Source organism: Dufourea novaeangliae, unplaced genomic scaffold (assembly GCF_001272555.1).
Source record: "Dufourea novaeangliae isolate 0120121106 unplaced genomic scaffold, ASM127255v1 scaffold246, whole genome shotgun sequence".
NCBI classification, from domain to species: domain Eukaryota; kingdom Metazoa; phylum Arthropoda; class Insecta; order Hymenoptera; family Halictidae; genus Dufourea; species Dufourea novaeangliae.
Genome location: NW_015374139.1, coordinates 716,922 through 734,375, shown reverse-complemented (window position 1 = coordinate 734,375; position 17,454 = coordinate 716,922). Strand labels below are relative to the sequence as shown.

General features: G+C 45.7%; 1 protein-coding gene across 1 annotated transcript in view; it reads left to right on the top strand.

Annotated features, from left to right (window-relative positions):
* The window catches only part of LOC107191394, a 68,537-nt gene extending 61,206 nt beyond the window's left edge, over window positions 1-7,331 (top strand). Inside the window, exon 2 of the mRNA XM_015580422.1 lies at window positions 7,251-7,331. Coding sequence (XP_015435908.1) covers window positions 7,251-7,331 — 81 coding nt within the window. The remainder of the gene's footprint in view (window positions 1-7,250) is intronic.
* The last annotated feature ends 10,123 nt before the right edge of the window (window positions 7,332-17,454 follow it).

The window sequence follows — 17,454 nt, the reverse complement described above, 5'->3', positions numbered from 1 at the left end:
CCCATCCACATAAGGTACACATCGTGCCGGCCTCGTGCCCATTCAGGATTTAATTGGTATCAGTTACGCCTTAACCATGTTGCGGATACTGGGACGTTGGTGGTGTACGTTACACTTCCTGCGGCCTCATTAGACGCTCCGATTAATTGCCTTTCAGGATACCTTGCCCCGATCCACACATTCCGGCGGTATGCAGTCCGAGTCCCCTATGTATGGGCGGGCTTTTGTTCCTTCTTACAATCGGCTCGATCTCTGTACAGTTTAACCAACCTTGATGCCTAAAGGGTATCGACCGGTCGAGAATCGATCGAATCGACAGGTCTGGGTTACTATCGTTCGACCAACGGTGAATAAATCGTCCTAACGTTGGCGGAAAGTTGCCTGTATCGAGAGGGTACGACATCCACCCCACCGAGTTTAGCGTTCGGTGTAAACGTCTTGTTCCCTAGCCCGTCTAAGAACACAGATTGGAATTGTCGGTGAGTTTCGAAACTTGGGGTGAATCGCGGTGACACGCTTGTTCCGTGAGCTTGGCCACCCTGACGGGGGAATAAGAGGTTGATCGGAAAAGAAAATCGGTGAAGCAGATAGAGGGGGTGAACGGATTGTCCGATTTAGACGAGGAACCGGTTACTGCTGACGCCATCGTCTGGCCGTGCTCCAGTAATTATTTGTCGACGGTATTCGGGGCGAGGGTGCGAGATGCTCAACCCCTTTCGCCTCTGACACTCTTCGCGCTTCTTTCCCGTCCGTTCTACACCGACTTCTGACCTCCCGAGTCGCGACTCGGTGAATAATGAATCCTCGGGATCGACGATAACAACTTCGTTTCTCTTTGCTGCGGGTTCCTGCGACCATCCCCGGCAACATTACCCCCACGGAGCGAGATATTACCGTTTCTCCTGAGAAATATATGTATACCGACGTCAAACCGTGAAAACTGTCGAGTCTCTGGGTGATTCCGACGGGAATCCGAACAGCGAGAATTTTATTAAATTCTCTCGACAAACCCATTTGTTTTCAACGATGTAATCGGCTTACAGTTACAACGCAGAAAATTCTCCCTTCCCGAGGATAACTGTTATCGAAGGGTAAAGAGACGAGGAGAACGGTGCAGGGGAAAAAGGAAACCTGAAATATACATACATATATCTGATTCAGCGGTTCGAACCGATTCGACGGATCCCGAAAGGTTTCGGGTTACGTTTAAAATCAGAAACACGCAACGCAGACAGTGCCCCGTATTTGTTTCGACACTCCCTCGCGATACTCTCCAGGAGCTTCATGCTTATTCGACGGTCCAATCTTATGGCCAGAAACGGAATCCAGTCGAATCTACGATGCCACTCGAGAGATCAGGAGGATCAAGGTAGTACAAGGAACTCGAGAAGAAACGTGCGAAAATTTTGGATTATCCATCGTCGCGTCAACGAGAGCCTGATACGAATACCAACTCGCCTTCGACGATGCTGAAAGACTCGCTGTGTATTACGCGGTTTCCGGTCGCGAGGCAGTTTTATCTTGCGTTATACGCTCGTCTAACGTCTTAAATCCTGTCCTTTCCCTGGGCCATCGAAATCGAGGTCTCACACGAGAGGTCGACATAACGACACGACGGAGAAATTCACGCGTGAACGTCCCCTCGCGGTTGCGTAGGGTGGAGAATGAATAAGTACGTATAGCCACTGGATGGAATGGATCGGATTATCGCTGGAAGGACGGGAAAGACTCGAAGGGGGTGGAGACCGAGCGACTACCGCAAACGGCCAACCTTTCGTTCCCCCTATCCCACGTTCGAGGCTACTCGAACCGATCCCAACGATCTATTTATCCCGGAAGTACTGCAGGAAAATGATAAACCGAGAAACCCTCGTGTCGGATAATAATCGTTCGGAACGAGCACGCACCGCCCCCGCGTAATTGCTACTATTTTAACTGTTCGACGAACGAACGGTATGAAATACGAAATACAGAGAGCTTGGAAAACTCACAACTCTCCGTGAAATGTATTTGCACGGGTTTTCGGATGCAGCAACGTTGTCGAATAACGCGTGACGGGAATATCTATAATAATGTTCGTTAAATCGAACGGCGAAATTGTTGGACGCGGGGCATGGGTGTCATTGCACGCGTCGGCATTCAATTTTCCAAAGGATCATAGGTCACGATTCGACGATCGATCGTGTCCTAGTCGCTTGCGTCGTTTAGTTTCGCGGTTTCTTTTTTGTCGTGGTATTCCCCCAGGAGCGAAGCTCGGAGAAATCTATTCGAAGATTTCTCGAGGGTTGATACGGTTCGTTTTAAGAATGGAAAGTCTGCGGAAACGCCGTGTGCACTCGCGAAGAACCAGGTTTCCCAAAATATCCTATGCTCTCTCTGTCTTTTTATTTTTCATGTTTTTGTATCTGTGATATTAGCACACGTGCTAATATAAAAGCTCTACGGACTGTAAAAATGTCTATCCCGCTCTCGAGCTACGATAACCTGGAATACGGCAATCGACCATCTGGTCTCCACGCTACGATAGCCATAAAAAGGCGACTAGAAGCTGTTCGGCACAAATTTCTTCAGCAAAAATCTTAGAAGGATTGTCCTTTTTGTTGATTCGATTGTTCCTTTCACATGATAAATTTCCTTGACGACTCTACATCCCTTTTTAAATAAAATATACAGAAAGCTCTCCGAGGCGAATTAGACATTTAGACAACTCGTAAAAATTAATTGTATACCCCGCGACACCTCACTTATGTAAACCCCGTTTATAAATGAATAAAGAACAGAGCAATATATCGCTCTAAAGCTTCGATTACACCCGAAACTATTCTCGCCGTAGCGAAGTGCGCCACCATCGAAAATTGGTGTCTCGATCGAGGGCCAAAGCACGACACTGTTCGCACGAAGCAAGCGCGCAAACGTTAATTATTTAACGCGCACGCATTTGTTTCGTAATAGAACTGGGCTAGCGGTTTACGTAACAATCGCACGGATATGAACTAAAGCCGATACCGTTTGACTATCGTTTGCACGCCTCGTAGCCGCGTTTACTATTGGCAATCATTGCGCGACGGGAACGGTTACTCGATGCACGCGTATACAGAGAGACCGAATTTACCAAACAGCCACGACGAATAGAAATTCACCCGTGGCGAACCCACCGATTCGCCGTTCACCGTTGAATGCTGTTTCGTTTCGAGCCCCAGCCGCGTAAGGCGTTACGTAAACACGGCGAAATATTATAAACCGCGGGACAGGGCTGGTACGCCAATTCTGCGCTTCTATCGCGAGAACGAGCTTCGAACTCGCCTCCTCCTACCGTCAGTTAGTATCGGTAAATTAATTTTATGCAAACACGAAAAGAGATACGGAGCAATTTCAAACGTGCTATACCGTGAATTGCGTTTCGAATTTACGCGGCGTATTAACGGCCGAACGTTTCGTTTCCGCGGCAACGGAAACGGGCATCGTCGAGCAGAACAACGATATTTCCGTGCGACCACGAAAAGTTCGCGAAAACGAACGTCGACGAGCTGTCAATTTCCAACCCTTTCAATACCGTTGGCGCCTACAGGCGTTCACTTTACGTTGCTCGCTACGAACGGGGTAGACGCTTACAAGCGCTGACTTTACATTGTTCATTTCAAACAGTTGGCGCATTATGAACGCAAAAACCGAGATGTAGGATTATGTGTTGTCCTATGCTTCGAGTTGTACCATACTGTGTTGAATTATTAAATATATTTCTTTAAATGAAACTCAATATTATGAATTAAATGAATGCAATGTAATCAGATTCAGTATTTTTACGATTTTCGTATAATTTTGGAAAAATCCACACTGACAAAAATTGTGGTTCATAGCGTAGATCGCAGTAAAGCTTCTACCTTACGTCTTTAAAAAAAAACACTCCGGAAGGGTTAAATACCCGAATACACGAACATCCATCCTCCCAGGAGAAAAGGAAAACTTCCGGAGTCCATTTATCGCCGTTCACTTATAACCGAGGTGTTCGCGACATTTGCGTTTGTTTTCGCTTCCAGTTGCGTCGTGTTTGGCTCACCCCTTTCCACAGTGTCACCATGGAAAGATGAGCACCGGCGAGAGCATTAGTATAATTGTCCTCGAGGCGGGAAAGCGAAGGCGGTACGAGAAAATAAAGAGGAGAAGAGGGACGAAACCGCAGCAACAAAAAGCTTCCGCGGAACACGGCTGCTTCCATCCGCGCTATTTTTCCTCCGAATGCAAGATCCATCGTTTTACAATATTCCAAACGGTCCCGTTCGGTTACTCTCGCTCGATCCGGCTACTCTCAGGCGAGAGGAGAGTCCGTCCTATCCGCGAGAAGATTGAACAGAGGTTTATCTTTGCCGAGCGAATTTTATCGGAGCAGGTAAAATTTTTGCGTTCGCGGGATCGCTGAAGGCCGGCTGAATAAATATTTGATATGCTTTTCCCGTTCGTAGTCCGATAAAAAACCGGATCCCGGTGTTTAATTTAATTTTGCAAATATTACCGCCTCGAACATCGGTGAAAATGCTCACGGTTTTTATTTCGATCTCTCTCTCTCCACCCTCTCTCTGTCTTTCTCGTACGTAAACTTGTAAATTACATTCGACGTTCACTCCCGTCAAGTCGCCGGTGAATTTCATACGTTGATACGTTTTACGGGACATTGGATACACGTATCTCGGACCCGTGCAATTTTACAGAATTATTTTCTCTCGTGAATCGTAACGCGTCGACGTCCTGGCGTTTCACAGTCGGTTGGCGTTCCGGAAAGGAACAAGCGAGAGGGAGGGTAGCTCGCGAAGCGAAATTGCCTCCCCTGTTTCTCGAGATCGCCTGTCCCTCGGTGAAGAAGTAATACGAAAAAAATTACGTAATACCGCCAGGCTTTCGGCCGGCGGCCTTGCCTTTCCACGGAATAAAAAAAGAAAATAAAAAGAAAATACATGAAGTAGATCGTGCCATCTCCGTAATCTTTGACGGTCGCGTTCCGTCCGACTTCGAACTTCTTTTCGCAAACTATTTCAAAGAACTTCCGTGCGATAGGGACGAGGAATGCAACAGGATTCTCTAGTAATGAACTGGAAGGGGTTCTAAAAACTCTACAATATATTTGTAACAATATGTGCATAAATTCAGTAAAACATGGCTTAAATATTATTCAGACCTATAAGAATAAAAATAATTCCCTCTTCTGTAACTTGTAAATCTTCGAGATGAATATACGATAATAATGTCATCGCGGCAGCCAGCTGGGTGATATTATTACGATTAAGAAACGGAAACGGTAGATGAAATGAAAATACTGGGGACCACAGGGTCGCCGCAATTTTACAGATTTGCGTGTCGCGCGAATCGTAACTCGACCGAGACAGTCTGTCTCTCTCTCTCTCTCTCTCTCTCTCTCTCTCTCTCTCTCTCTCTCTCTCTCTCTCTCTCTCTACTTTTTATCTGTTCGTTCATTGGAGCGGAAACGCGTTGCGGTCGAACTTCGATTAAACGGACCGCAACTTTTCATTTTTCGATCGTCGATTAGTCTCTCGGACACCTCGTTGTTCGCGATTTCAATTACACGCTGTATTAACTCGGACGATACTCGTATGTATTGTATAAAAGAGGCGCCTGTATGCACGCGTCCACGTATTTTAGAATAAATTTCTCAACGAACCGGGAAACTCCGTTGTGCGGAAAAGTTGATTAAAAACTCGGAAATTTTTTGCTCAGTTGCTCGGAGTACTCGTAGTGTGTTCGGTATAATTTATTTCGCCGGCATATTTTCCATTCCTTCCGGTGTTCCGGAAAAATGTGAACAAAGTTGATGGCAACGCGTAGGACACACTGCGTTGCCACTGAAAGCTTCCTGAACGCATGTACACAGGGAGTGGATCAAAATTCGTGGTACGAATGAGGTCAAGAAGATATTACGACTTAAGAGGAAAATAAAGAATAACGAAATTGCGTTCGAGGTTTTGTTTTCGAGACAATCGAATTTGAGAATCTGGAATCGAGTGCAATTGAATAGGACTTGGGAAACGCGACTGTCCATTGCACTCCTTTTTTACTTACTACCGAATACACGCGTTTCGCATTACTTTTCAAATTCTGTTTCCTCGAAAAACAAAGCCTTGAGCGCAATTGGCCTCATTCGTACCACGAATTCGGACAATTCGTTCATTTAATCAAGCCATTTAAATCGACCCACTCGAATCTGTTGACGATGTTAAAAAATGTTTCAGACAAAAATTAAGTGGTATCAGGGGGCACACTTTCTTATGCGAGTACCTCTTTTCTATATATAGAGGTTAAATGAAGGTCAACTTAAATACTAAAACATAAAATACTAAGTCAGTTATGGCGAATTAGTGCATTAAAAAAATATACGATTCCATTTAATAAAACAAAGTTGACATTCATATTACCTCTACACATCGAAAAAAGTTACTCGCATAAGAAAGTGGGAAATCGGTGTGAAAAAATGGGACCCACTGTACAAGACATACAGCGTCGATTACAACGAATCGATTACCTCGAGACCTAGTGGCACGTATCGATCGTAGGGGAATAATCGTTTGTTTTCTCCTCGGTGCGTCGATCGAGGCCGGAAGAAATAAAGTTCGATAAGATAAAAGTTTCCTTCTCGAAGGCCGACGAAGGTCCGGAGGGCGGTCGAGTCGAATGAAAAATACACGGTGCCGTAGTTGCCGGCTACTGGCGTGCGGATACAGCCTCGACTAAACAACCCCGGGGTATAGATTTATAGATGGACGATACCCGTTGGGAAATCAGCATCGCCTGTGCTTTCAGCGACGCCGGTCGGCCGAACGGCCGGCGCACCGTTCCTGAAAATGAAAAACCACGAACTTTACAAGTTTTCATTGCCCTGCCCGAAGGGTTCACTCACTCTCTCTCTCTCTCTCTCTCCCCTCTTGCTCGATTGCTTTAACGTATCGGAGAATTTTACCGATCCGATAGATCGTTTGAACAATACCGCCGCCCGCAATCCTGCGGTGAGCCTCGATCGCAATCGATCCCAATCTGAACGAAATCGTCAGAACGACAAGTATACTTGCGTGTTTTTTAATTGATTTATTTATTAATTTTAATTTAATACACTTAACGTGCAAACCCTTTGCATCGCGGATTCGTCTTGAATAAACGGTGGTCAAAACATTCGAAATAGACTTTTCTATTCAACGACACCGTGCCTCGCCTTCTCTAATCCAGACTATCTTGTGATTTTGTTTCAGTGCTCCGGCGCAACATCGGGAGAATTTTCGGAACGCGTGGCGGCTCTTCTGCAGTCCTCCTCCACTCAAGACGACTGCTAGTCCTCGTACAGATTCTCTCTAGGCGTTCTACTCTCCTCTCCCCAGACGAGAAACCCATGGAAAATCTCGAGGGAGCCGTGCGATTCTCGCGGGATTCGCGAAGCGTTAATGATTTTTTAGCCGACATGTAGTTCGACTTGTACGGCTTATTACGTGTTACAAGCGGCTAACGTTGACCTATCTTTGTAATCATCGGCCACGTGTACTTGTTCTCGGACCTTTTTCGTTAGAATCACTCGCTTCGCTCAACTTCACTGAACTCGAGACCAGTCGCTCATTCGAGACTCTTTTTCCCCCAAAACAGACGGTGTTCTTCGCAAGCAAAAATCTTTTCGACTAGTTCGTTCTAGAATCATCTCTTGTTACTGTATCGCGATGTGTAATTATATTTCGAGGGCTCCAGCTTCGAGAGTGCCGGACGAGTTTCGACTCTCTTTCAGGGGATTAAAGAACGCGTAAATATGCTCATGTTCCGAGGTACGTACCGAGGCGGAAAGTTACTCGTCGATTGCTCGACTGAAAGGCCAAAAGGTTCTCTCGGGCGAGAAGAAGGATACTTCGCTGGCGTTTCGACGGACTTTCTTTTTTTTCTACAGTCTCGGTGAACTAGTGGGCATCGAAAAACGCGAGCATTTTGCTTCCTTAAGAGATCCTCTCGCAAAATGGACTGTGCTCATTGAACGGAGGAGACGTGGAACACGACCGCGGCCGACCGAACGGCGGGCCAGGAGGGAAGAAAAATGGCGTTGGAGCAGTGGTGGAAAAAAAAAAGCGGCGAATTTACGAGAAAGAATAGAGAGAGCGAGAGAGAGAGAAGACAATTTGAAAGGACGATGGCGCGCGAACGAAACGATATCCCGCCAGCCTGGCTGCCAAAGGACAACCGCTAAAGTAGGACCTATACCAAATTACCGAACCAACTAAGTGGTCCAGTATAAGAGGATGCGAAAGAATTCGACACTTTCGGCGATAAATGTGGAAGAAGTATTTCCATCGAGAAGAGATTTGAAACAGTACTGATCGAGAGAAAGATAGCGTAAACGTAGCAGCCGGTAATTCGTCGTGTTACAGTTAACCATATCGCTTTATCGATCAGCATTACAATTTATAGGCGACGCCTAACTTCAAATGGTGACATCCGGACCTTTCCTACCCCGAAAGCGAAAAGAAGAGTTAACGCGCGAATCAAACGTTTCGTCGTGATGCCTATAAAATTTCGATCGAATTTCTAGTGCACACATGTGTACACTTTGCAGCTATTTTCGTTAATTTTAATGCAATGCGTGTTTTAATGCGACGACGTTTACCGCGTTGGCTGCCGCAGATTTTACTTTTGTGACAATATCATAATAAAATGCATTAGTTTCTGTCTTTGTTATTTTTATTATTTTACTAGTAATTGTATTCGCGAAATGTTAAATGACCCTATTTAGAAATTGAATATTTTTTCTTGTAATTTAAAGGTTCCGATCATCGATGGCCATTATGGCAGTGAATGTGTTAAAGGACGAACGGGAAGCGAGCTGTCATCGGGCGTTTAACGTTTTGTCGTGGTTATATGTATACATATAACGCTTACGGGGGAATATCGACGGAAGCGAGAATAGAGAAACGTTCGTCTCCTTTCTCCAGCGGGACGATCAGACTTCGAGAGTCACGTCGCGAACGATAAAAACGGCGAAGGATTATTATCGGTTCCGGTGCTTGTCGAGATCGTTTCGGGACAAGGATAAAGACGGGAATAATTTATACATCGATGTAACGGAAATACAAGGCAGGGGCAGGGGGTGGAGGTGGGGCACAGATAATGAAAACCGCTCTGTTTTCTGTCTCTTGTCTCTCATGAAACATTCAAGAGTCTCTGACAAAAGCGCCTCCGCGAGACGATCGTCTCCTCTATCCCCGATCGACGAATACCACTTCAACTTTCGACGAAAGACTAGTGGAGCGCCAGGAACGAGAAGCAAAAGAAGAAACAAGAAGAACGATAGAAAAGGAAGGGAAGGGGAGAAGTCTCGAAGAGAAAAGAATAAAAATCCTACGAAAATGGTGGTTTTCGAGGGCACCTATTATGCTTTCCAAGATTTTCGTGGGCTCGAGAGCATTGTTTCGCAGCGGGAAAGGGCCATCCTCGAGTCGTGGCGAAACACGAACTACACTGCGGAGAAGACAAATGAACGTTCTTTTCCAGTGGCGTGGGCCGAGCGCCAAACTAGAATCCACCCTTTTGCCAGTCCTTCGTATTCCTTTCTTCCCTCCTGGACCGTCTCTTCTCTCTTCTGGTCATCCACCTCCGAATCTCTTTTCTTTTTTTCCCCATGCTCTTGCTCTTATTTCCATCCTTTTGTTTAATCCCAGCTTTTTCACCCGTGACTCTACCTCTCTCTGGTTACCACCCTCCTACGTTATCGCCTTTTTCTTTTTTTCTTCCCCCGCCACGGTGGTCCTCGACGGGCCTCTCTCGACGACTTGGAACCTGCACATCTGCCCCCCGTATTCGTCCCCGGTTCGATTTGCTTCTTTTCATCGACCGATCTGTGAAAAGTTCTGCGCGAAAATTCATTAAAGGCGCGTTAACTTCCCTTTCCGATCCAGTGGCTCGTCGAACGCGGGGAATCGGTTTTCCGGTCAACGTTTCTTTTCCTCTTCGTCTATTTTCCAGCTCGCGAATCTCTCACCTGGGATAGAACAAGGCGGGACGATTCTTTTGTCCGTTGAATTTCTTTGTGCTCCACGAAACTCCGACGAAGTTCCTTTGGTGACGATCCTTGAAAGGAACGACGCTACCGTAACGAAAGATCAATTTCCACCGGAGACGGATCTCGTTGCAGTTTTCACGGGCGATTCCTTGGCGATCTCGACGAGAAAAAAAAAAGAGTTGGAGTAAAGGCGTAAGGAACGCTCGGGCGTGTGAAATTTTTCCGGATGCACCCTCGAACTGTTCTCCCTGTCACGTGAATCCGGCTCCGGTAATATCGTTCGAATACAGAGAGCGAGTTCAAGTCTCATGGAAAAAGAGTCTCGAAGATTGTACTCGTTTTAGCAACGGTCCAGTCATGTATATCGGTGTAATGTTTTTTGTAATGGGACCGTGGTTGCGTCCGCCTAGGAGAGTACGATCACCGACGGGGTATAAGAATAGACCATTCATCTTATGGGAGTTGGTGGCCCACCTAAAGTGTAGCGACGACACCAAGCTTGTGATTTTACTGATCTCTACATTGCGAAAAAGATGAATCTACGGTGGGGAGTGGCACTAAACTGGTGGTAATGAGGCAACATTGCCCCAGAAAAGTGGGCCGAAGAAATACATTGGATGAAAGGTCTATTCTTATACTCGTGAAACACACGTGACCGATATACTTGTTTAGAAAAGAAAGTTCAGTTCGTCCAACAAAATAACCACCCGCGAATCACATTGCTTCATATAGGGTCTCGTCCATTCGATTCGACGATAAGCTCGTCGATCGATTCTCCGCAAAACTGTGAACACACAATGGTTTCGATCGTCGCGGATACCGTGACACCGGTGTTTACCATCCTCCGACGGATGTGGCGACGAAAGAGGATTTCCACCGAATGAAAATGTATTACGCTGCGTGTAAGTTGGTCACGAACATTTACCAACAGGATTTATAAAGTATCTCGACCGTACTAATTACGCACTAGCCGCTAAGCACTATCGATCGATAACTATTCTTAAACGCTAAGAACGATTAATAGGAGGTTAATCACGAAACTCACGGTTCAAGGATTCAAGTTTCGCTGACGGGAACCCAGCTGCTGCTTTCTCTCCCGCTCGTTATTCGTTCTTCGTTCTTTTTCTCTTCTTTTCCCGCGAGCCAACCGAGCGCGCGCAGCTGGGTTAAGGATCAGAAGGATCTTATTAAATTGCTCCTATAAGATGCATCCGCAGGTGCGACGCTCCGCTGGAAGAGCTTCTCGACGGAGAAATGTGTGTCCTGAAATCGACGATTCTTTTACGGCGACTTAAGTCCGTTCAGGAAATTGCATTTTTTTTTTTTTTCAAATTTCTCTTCAACAACGTCCGATCTTCTCACGAGATGTAATCGGCATTCGTTAAATAACGCATTCCCCAGTCGGTTCTAGTTTACTTTCGATCAGCATCGGAGTAATCGTTGTTTCGCCGTGGAATTTTTCGCGTGTTCGTCCAGTTAATTAACCGAGTATCGTTTCGTCTCTTCAAGCGTTCACTCGATGTCCGATTCGAGTGGATCAACAGCGGCCCGTACCTGCCGAATGATAACCAGATATCATTTTTAATCTTTCTATCGACAGTCCTCGAAAAGTATACTGAAAGTGCATAATCGGAAAGATCGGGACGAATCCCGGTGAACATCGAACGGAGACGTGGAATTACTCGAAGATCGCCGACTCGGTATTCCTATCCTTCATCCAACAAAGCCGATCGTCGTTGAACCGCGATTCGGTCGATTTTTTCGGCTCTTCGACTTACCTAGGTAATTTATAGTTAACGATTTATAGAAACGACGACGATAAAACCAGCAAGATGTTATCCCGACAAAGAGTGTGTATAAAAAATCTATATGTACTCCGAAAAGAGCGACGAAACTCGGCGCAGAAAGAAGTATTATAAATATAAATATAGATATACGCATATATATATAGATATATTATAAATAATACATAAGATGTAACTATCTGTTGGTACATATCGCACTTGCAACCGGTAGAAGTTAATGGGAAAGGGGGCGTTTCGTGGAATTGGGAAACGTGGCGCCCGAAAGTGTCGACGGAAACCGAGAAGATCGCCCCCGAGAGAAAGATCGAAAACGTTTCGCGGCGAAACGAAAAGGAAACGGGACGGTAACGATATCTGCTCGAAACAGAGATCGATCGTTAATACGTTCGACAAAAATTCATTTCAGTTAACTCTCTCTCTCTCTCTCTCTCTCCGTCTATCTTTCTATCTCTCTCGAGGTGTGTAGCATCGAAGACTCGTACGAAAAACGTACATTCAGTCCAAAAGCGAAGAGTTTTCTCGCAGTATCGTCCCGCGATCATTACAGTGTCGGCAGACCATGCTTGCGAATCGGAAATTCACGCACGACACACCGTCGATTTTTGTAGATTTTATACCATCGAAAAACGAGAATCCTTTCGATCTTTCTTTCCACGGCCTGTTTCGCGAGCCATTCAAGATAACCACGAACTCTTGCGAGATTATTGGACGAGAATAAGGAAAAACAAAAAAGCAAAAAAGAGTATCGAAGTAAGAATCTGTTTGTTGCCATCTTCGAGCCGACTGTACAGTATAGAGCGTATCGAGAGCGAACGGAACAGAAAAAAAAAGGAACGTGCGGGTGTGTGCGTGTGTGTATAGATGTGTGTGTGTGTGCGCGCGCGTGTGCGAGTGGAAAATCGAAACGAATGGATGGCTTGCGGCGCACACAATTTGTAAATGCGGACACGACGACACCACCAAGTCTCGCGACACAACGAATATAATAAAGAAAGAAGAAAGTTCTTCGTTTTCTACATACTCGACGTGATCAATTCATTAACCCTCCCGTTACACAGATGTTTTTCTATTATGTATATGTATATATATTAACTGACCCAAACGTACCCACTCTCTCCTATCTATACGATGATTTTTGCCCCCTTCCCCTTCTCTGGGTGTTACCGTGTTGTGCATCCTAACGAATTAATAAATCATCTCTGACCATGCAGTCGGTTTTCGCGTTCGTTGTTTACTTCATTTCTCCTCGTCAGTTCGAGTCGACAAAAATAACGGAACCGTATACGTTTGCATATTTTATGCTGTCTGTCCCCCTGCATACGGAACTCGAATACGAATTATGCACGCGCGCATGCTCGTACATACGTGCCATGTATGTATGTGTGTGTGTGTGTGTGTGTGTGTACGCATCCTCTCGGTACTGTCTTTTTTTCCTGACCTACATCGCTTTCGTTCTCCTTTCTTTCCCTTTTTAATTGCTTCAGTGCCCGTGCCGTATGAAACGTTGAAACACACAGAAACCCCCGGATTCGTACAGTATTGTTTGCGCTTTACTTCATGAGCTCTTTTAACTCGAGCAAGTAGAAAATAAACGCGCGGAACATTCAACAATATTCGGAACACATTCGATCCAGGTATCGTAAACAAATCAGCGTTGCCGTAAATATTTGTTCTCGCAAATAACAATATACTACATCGAACAAACACGAGAAAATTTATCCGATCATTAGGAATCGGCACGATGATCATTCGTTATATACTCGTCTCCATGATAAAATAAATATTACGAGCAATAGTCGGAAACCGTGAAACGAATATAGATATACATAAATTTGTATCGTACATACAATGTATTATATATGTATATATATATTTTTTTTTTTTGCGGACCCAGGACATCGGCCGAAATAAAATTTTCCTATATTTCCATGCTTGGCGCGGAAATAAAATACACGCGTCGAAGCGATAAATCGTCCGGGAGATTTTCTAGCGTTTTGTTTTGAACAACGGCGGGGAACAAAGAACGCGCGCGCACGGCCACGTCATGCTCGATTTTCGATTCAAATCGGCGGCTAGAATTTTGCCGTTGAAAATTTTCATTGCCGGACCCCGTTCTCAGCCGCCGCTTTTTTTTTTCTCCTTCTCTTCGGATGCTTCGTTCACCGTGTATGCACACGCGCAACTTTTTTCCCCCTTTTTGTTTCGCGCGCGACCGGGAACACGAATCGGATCTTCCAACGCGATCACCGCGATAAATCATTCGGATCGGAGCAAAACGCCGTGGATACGAAAGCTAGAACTGGGGATCCCTCCAGTTTTACTCTGGAAAGTTTCAAAAATTCTAGCAGCTCGAATCGGATTGTCCGTGGGATTGGACGACCATTTGGTTAAAAGCGTCCGACGAATATATACGTATACGTGGATCGATGGAAAAACGAAGGACCCCTGGATGTATCGTTCGATCGATCCACCGTAAGTCCGATTCGGTATTCTCGGTCCTGTATGGATAACGACCCGAGCAAGTCGACGAGATTCTATAAAACCGTAACCATCGTGGAAATTGAGAATTTCTAGAAGTGGGAACGGTAAAATTCGATTTTTAACCGTCTTAAATAACTATTGGACTGATTGTTCGGCGAATTGACCGCGGAAAATCGAAATCGTGCCAATTCGACAAGTGAATTTTCACGGGTGGTACGCGTAGAAGCAGCGGTAATTAAAAGAGTGGCAAAGCCTCGGTTCGATCCAGAAAGAAACCATCGATGGTAGCGTACCGATCGTCAACTCGATTGATTACGAAGATCAAACACACCCATCGAGTCTGGTTTCTATCTCCAGCTTCTTCCCAACGTTTCAGCTTCAAACGAATTTTAATCGGACTCACCTTTCTCCGTGCAACGCTCGCGAGCTTATTCGGACACCGACGATTCCTCTCTACCGCTAGAAACTTCTTAAAGTCCGGCTCGACTTAAGGAACATTTCCCCCGTGGTAAATTCGAAACACTTGGAAAATATTTGCCCCCCTCCCGTTCGGTGGTATCCCGTTCGACGTTGACTCGAGACTGAAAGCAAGAACTCCCGGAAACTTGCTCTCCGGCGAGCAGCGGTCTGGTTCGTTTTACCCCTTGGTCCACTCCCCCTGAACCGATGTGGTTGCTTTCTTCTTATTCTCGGTTCGACTCGTTCGAGAAGTTGGTTAGAACGGCGATAAGCGTGGAAGCGGTTCGTTAGGCCGCGTACGGGGCATTACGGGGCCACCGATACCGAAGTTAGCGTTACGGGGGCACCACGCTAACTTTTTACCTCCCTTCGAGCCAGGTAGGAAGCCCGATTTTCAGCCACGGCGACGTGCCCCAGCTTGGTAAACTTTCTTGCCACCTCCCCTTCCCCGCTGGTACCATCCGTTTCCCGTCTCTCGCGTTCCCACGTTCTTTATTCGATTACGGGAAACGTTGTTAAGCCCTCGCGACACGGTCGCTGACGACTGCAACTTCGTTCTCGCGATTACCTGGGATCTCGACGCGAGGTGAACGGCTACAGAGAGAGACAGAATTCGAGGCCAATCGGAAGCAAATCCGTCGAAAAAAAGAACAATGGAAACCACGGTCAGCGAAGACGACCTTCCATTAGAGTCAGAAACGTTTTTTTTCTTTTCCGATGAAAACGGTGGAACAGGCAGTGTCTGGGCAAAATCTAGCGAAAATCTCACCAATCTCCCGAACCAGAGAGGACTGAATAACAGCTACGAAACGCACGAACGAATGCAACTAATTCGAAAGAGCAATCTTTCCACGCCCCTTCGACGAATTTCACCTTGCGTCAGGGTTCCTTCGGAAAATTCGAGGATTTTCTTTTTTCTCTCGTAGGGATCGAGGCACGGGGCGGTTTTTCAGGGAAAAGCTCGGCGTGGTTGTAGGGAAGGAAATACCACAGAAACGATTTCTTTTTTTCTGCCCTGGACCTGCGCAAACGCAGAGTACAACCGGTTCCAAAAGAACGATCGCGTAGCTGTTCCGATCCACGTTCCCTCGAAACAATGTGGCGGAGTCGCAAAACCGCCTTAAATCCGCGACTGAGTATAACTTTTTCTTTTTACGATTTCGATCGTCTACGTTGAAAGATGTAGTTCTAGAAAACCGTAACCACAGTTACGTTTCAATCCGAATCAACGGTAATGTACTCCTTTTGAACTAGTACTTGTCACTCCGTTCGGACGAATCGAGAAAGAAAAACATTTCCTGTTCTTTCTCGAAGAATCTTCGTCGCACTCGATTTGTCCCCGGCAAATCATTAATTTCCGACTGGAAGCGCATCGCGAAATAAAGCTCCAGGTTCTCTTTCGCGCACCGATTGTTTCCAGCTTCTTGCCTCGAACTTCGTTCGTGCTTTCTTCGCTTTCTTTTTGCCGCCCCCCTGGACTTCGCTAACAACCGAAGACAATCGACTTTCACACTTTTCTTCTATCTGTCTCTCGAACGGTGCCGCTGGACGAAACTATCCCGAAAAGTTTGTATTTTCGAAATTTTCCGCTAGTGCGAACGATGTGCTTCTTAGATCGTGATCTTCCGTGAAACATGATCGGTTTCACGGGAATCCCACTTGCCTTCGCAAGGAAAACATTTCTCATCTCGAGAAGATAATTAATTTTCATTGTAACGAAGCGTATTCTTTTCTGCGTTCGTACAATGCGTTTCGCGAGGGATAGGGTCGTGGAAACTTTTCCTTTTTTGCAGGTTTCCACGTAGGCACAGGTAAAGAATGTTTCACGGATGAGCCCGATAATTTCTCCTCTATAACGAGTCCAGAGAAATTTACTTTTCTCGATGCGATTGAAAATGTTCCGACCAACAGATACAACAAATAATTAAATGGAATCGAGGCGAGACATAACAATAATAAGAATAAAAAAAAACTTAATAAACTTAAAAATAACTATTCCACCCTGTCGTATAATACACTATGTAATTTAGACCTAAAATTACTTATGTTGATTGTGAGAATATCGATCGTACCGTTCCAATTATTTGCCAAAGTGCAAATTCTGCCGAATCGGTTTGTGTTATTGAAGCGAGAATACAAGGGGAGATGGTCTGAAGAGCGCAAAGCTTCTGGCGCGTCTAGTGGATGCATTGAAATTCATCAGTTTTCGTTAAATTCCATCAAGGCTATTCCCGTCGAGATCCATTCGAATTTTTCTGCCGCAAAGACCTTTCTCGCGGCCCTTAAGCGGTTACACCAAGCTTCTTTCATTACCGTTCCTCGATTCCTCCCTTTTCTTGCCGTTCTTCGTGACGGGTGCACAGTTCCGTTCCTAGCATTAATCCTTCGCGGAAGACCGATGGTTTTTTACCTCCGAGAAATCAAGCCACCTCGACGGCGGCGGCGGCGGCACGAAGTGCTCTTTCGAGTATTTTTATTTTCACCTCGACTTACCACCGAAGAAACGACTCTCATCTTCTCTCCGATCCGTTGATGGAGAGGAAGGTCGTCGTCGTCGCGCCTCTCCGAATTAATTGTTCGTGAAACCAAGAAAATAGACCTTATAGTAAGGATTCGAGAACTCCTCGAAGAAAACCAGAAGCTCGAGATTAGTCGCGTCGTTTTCGAGGGGTGATCAGC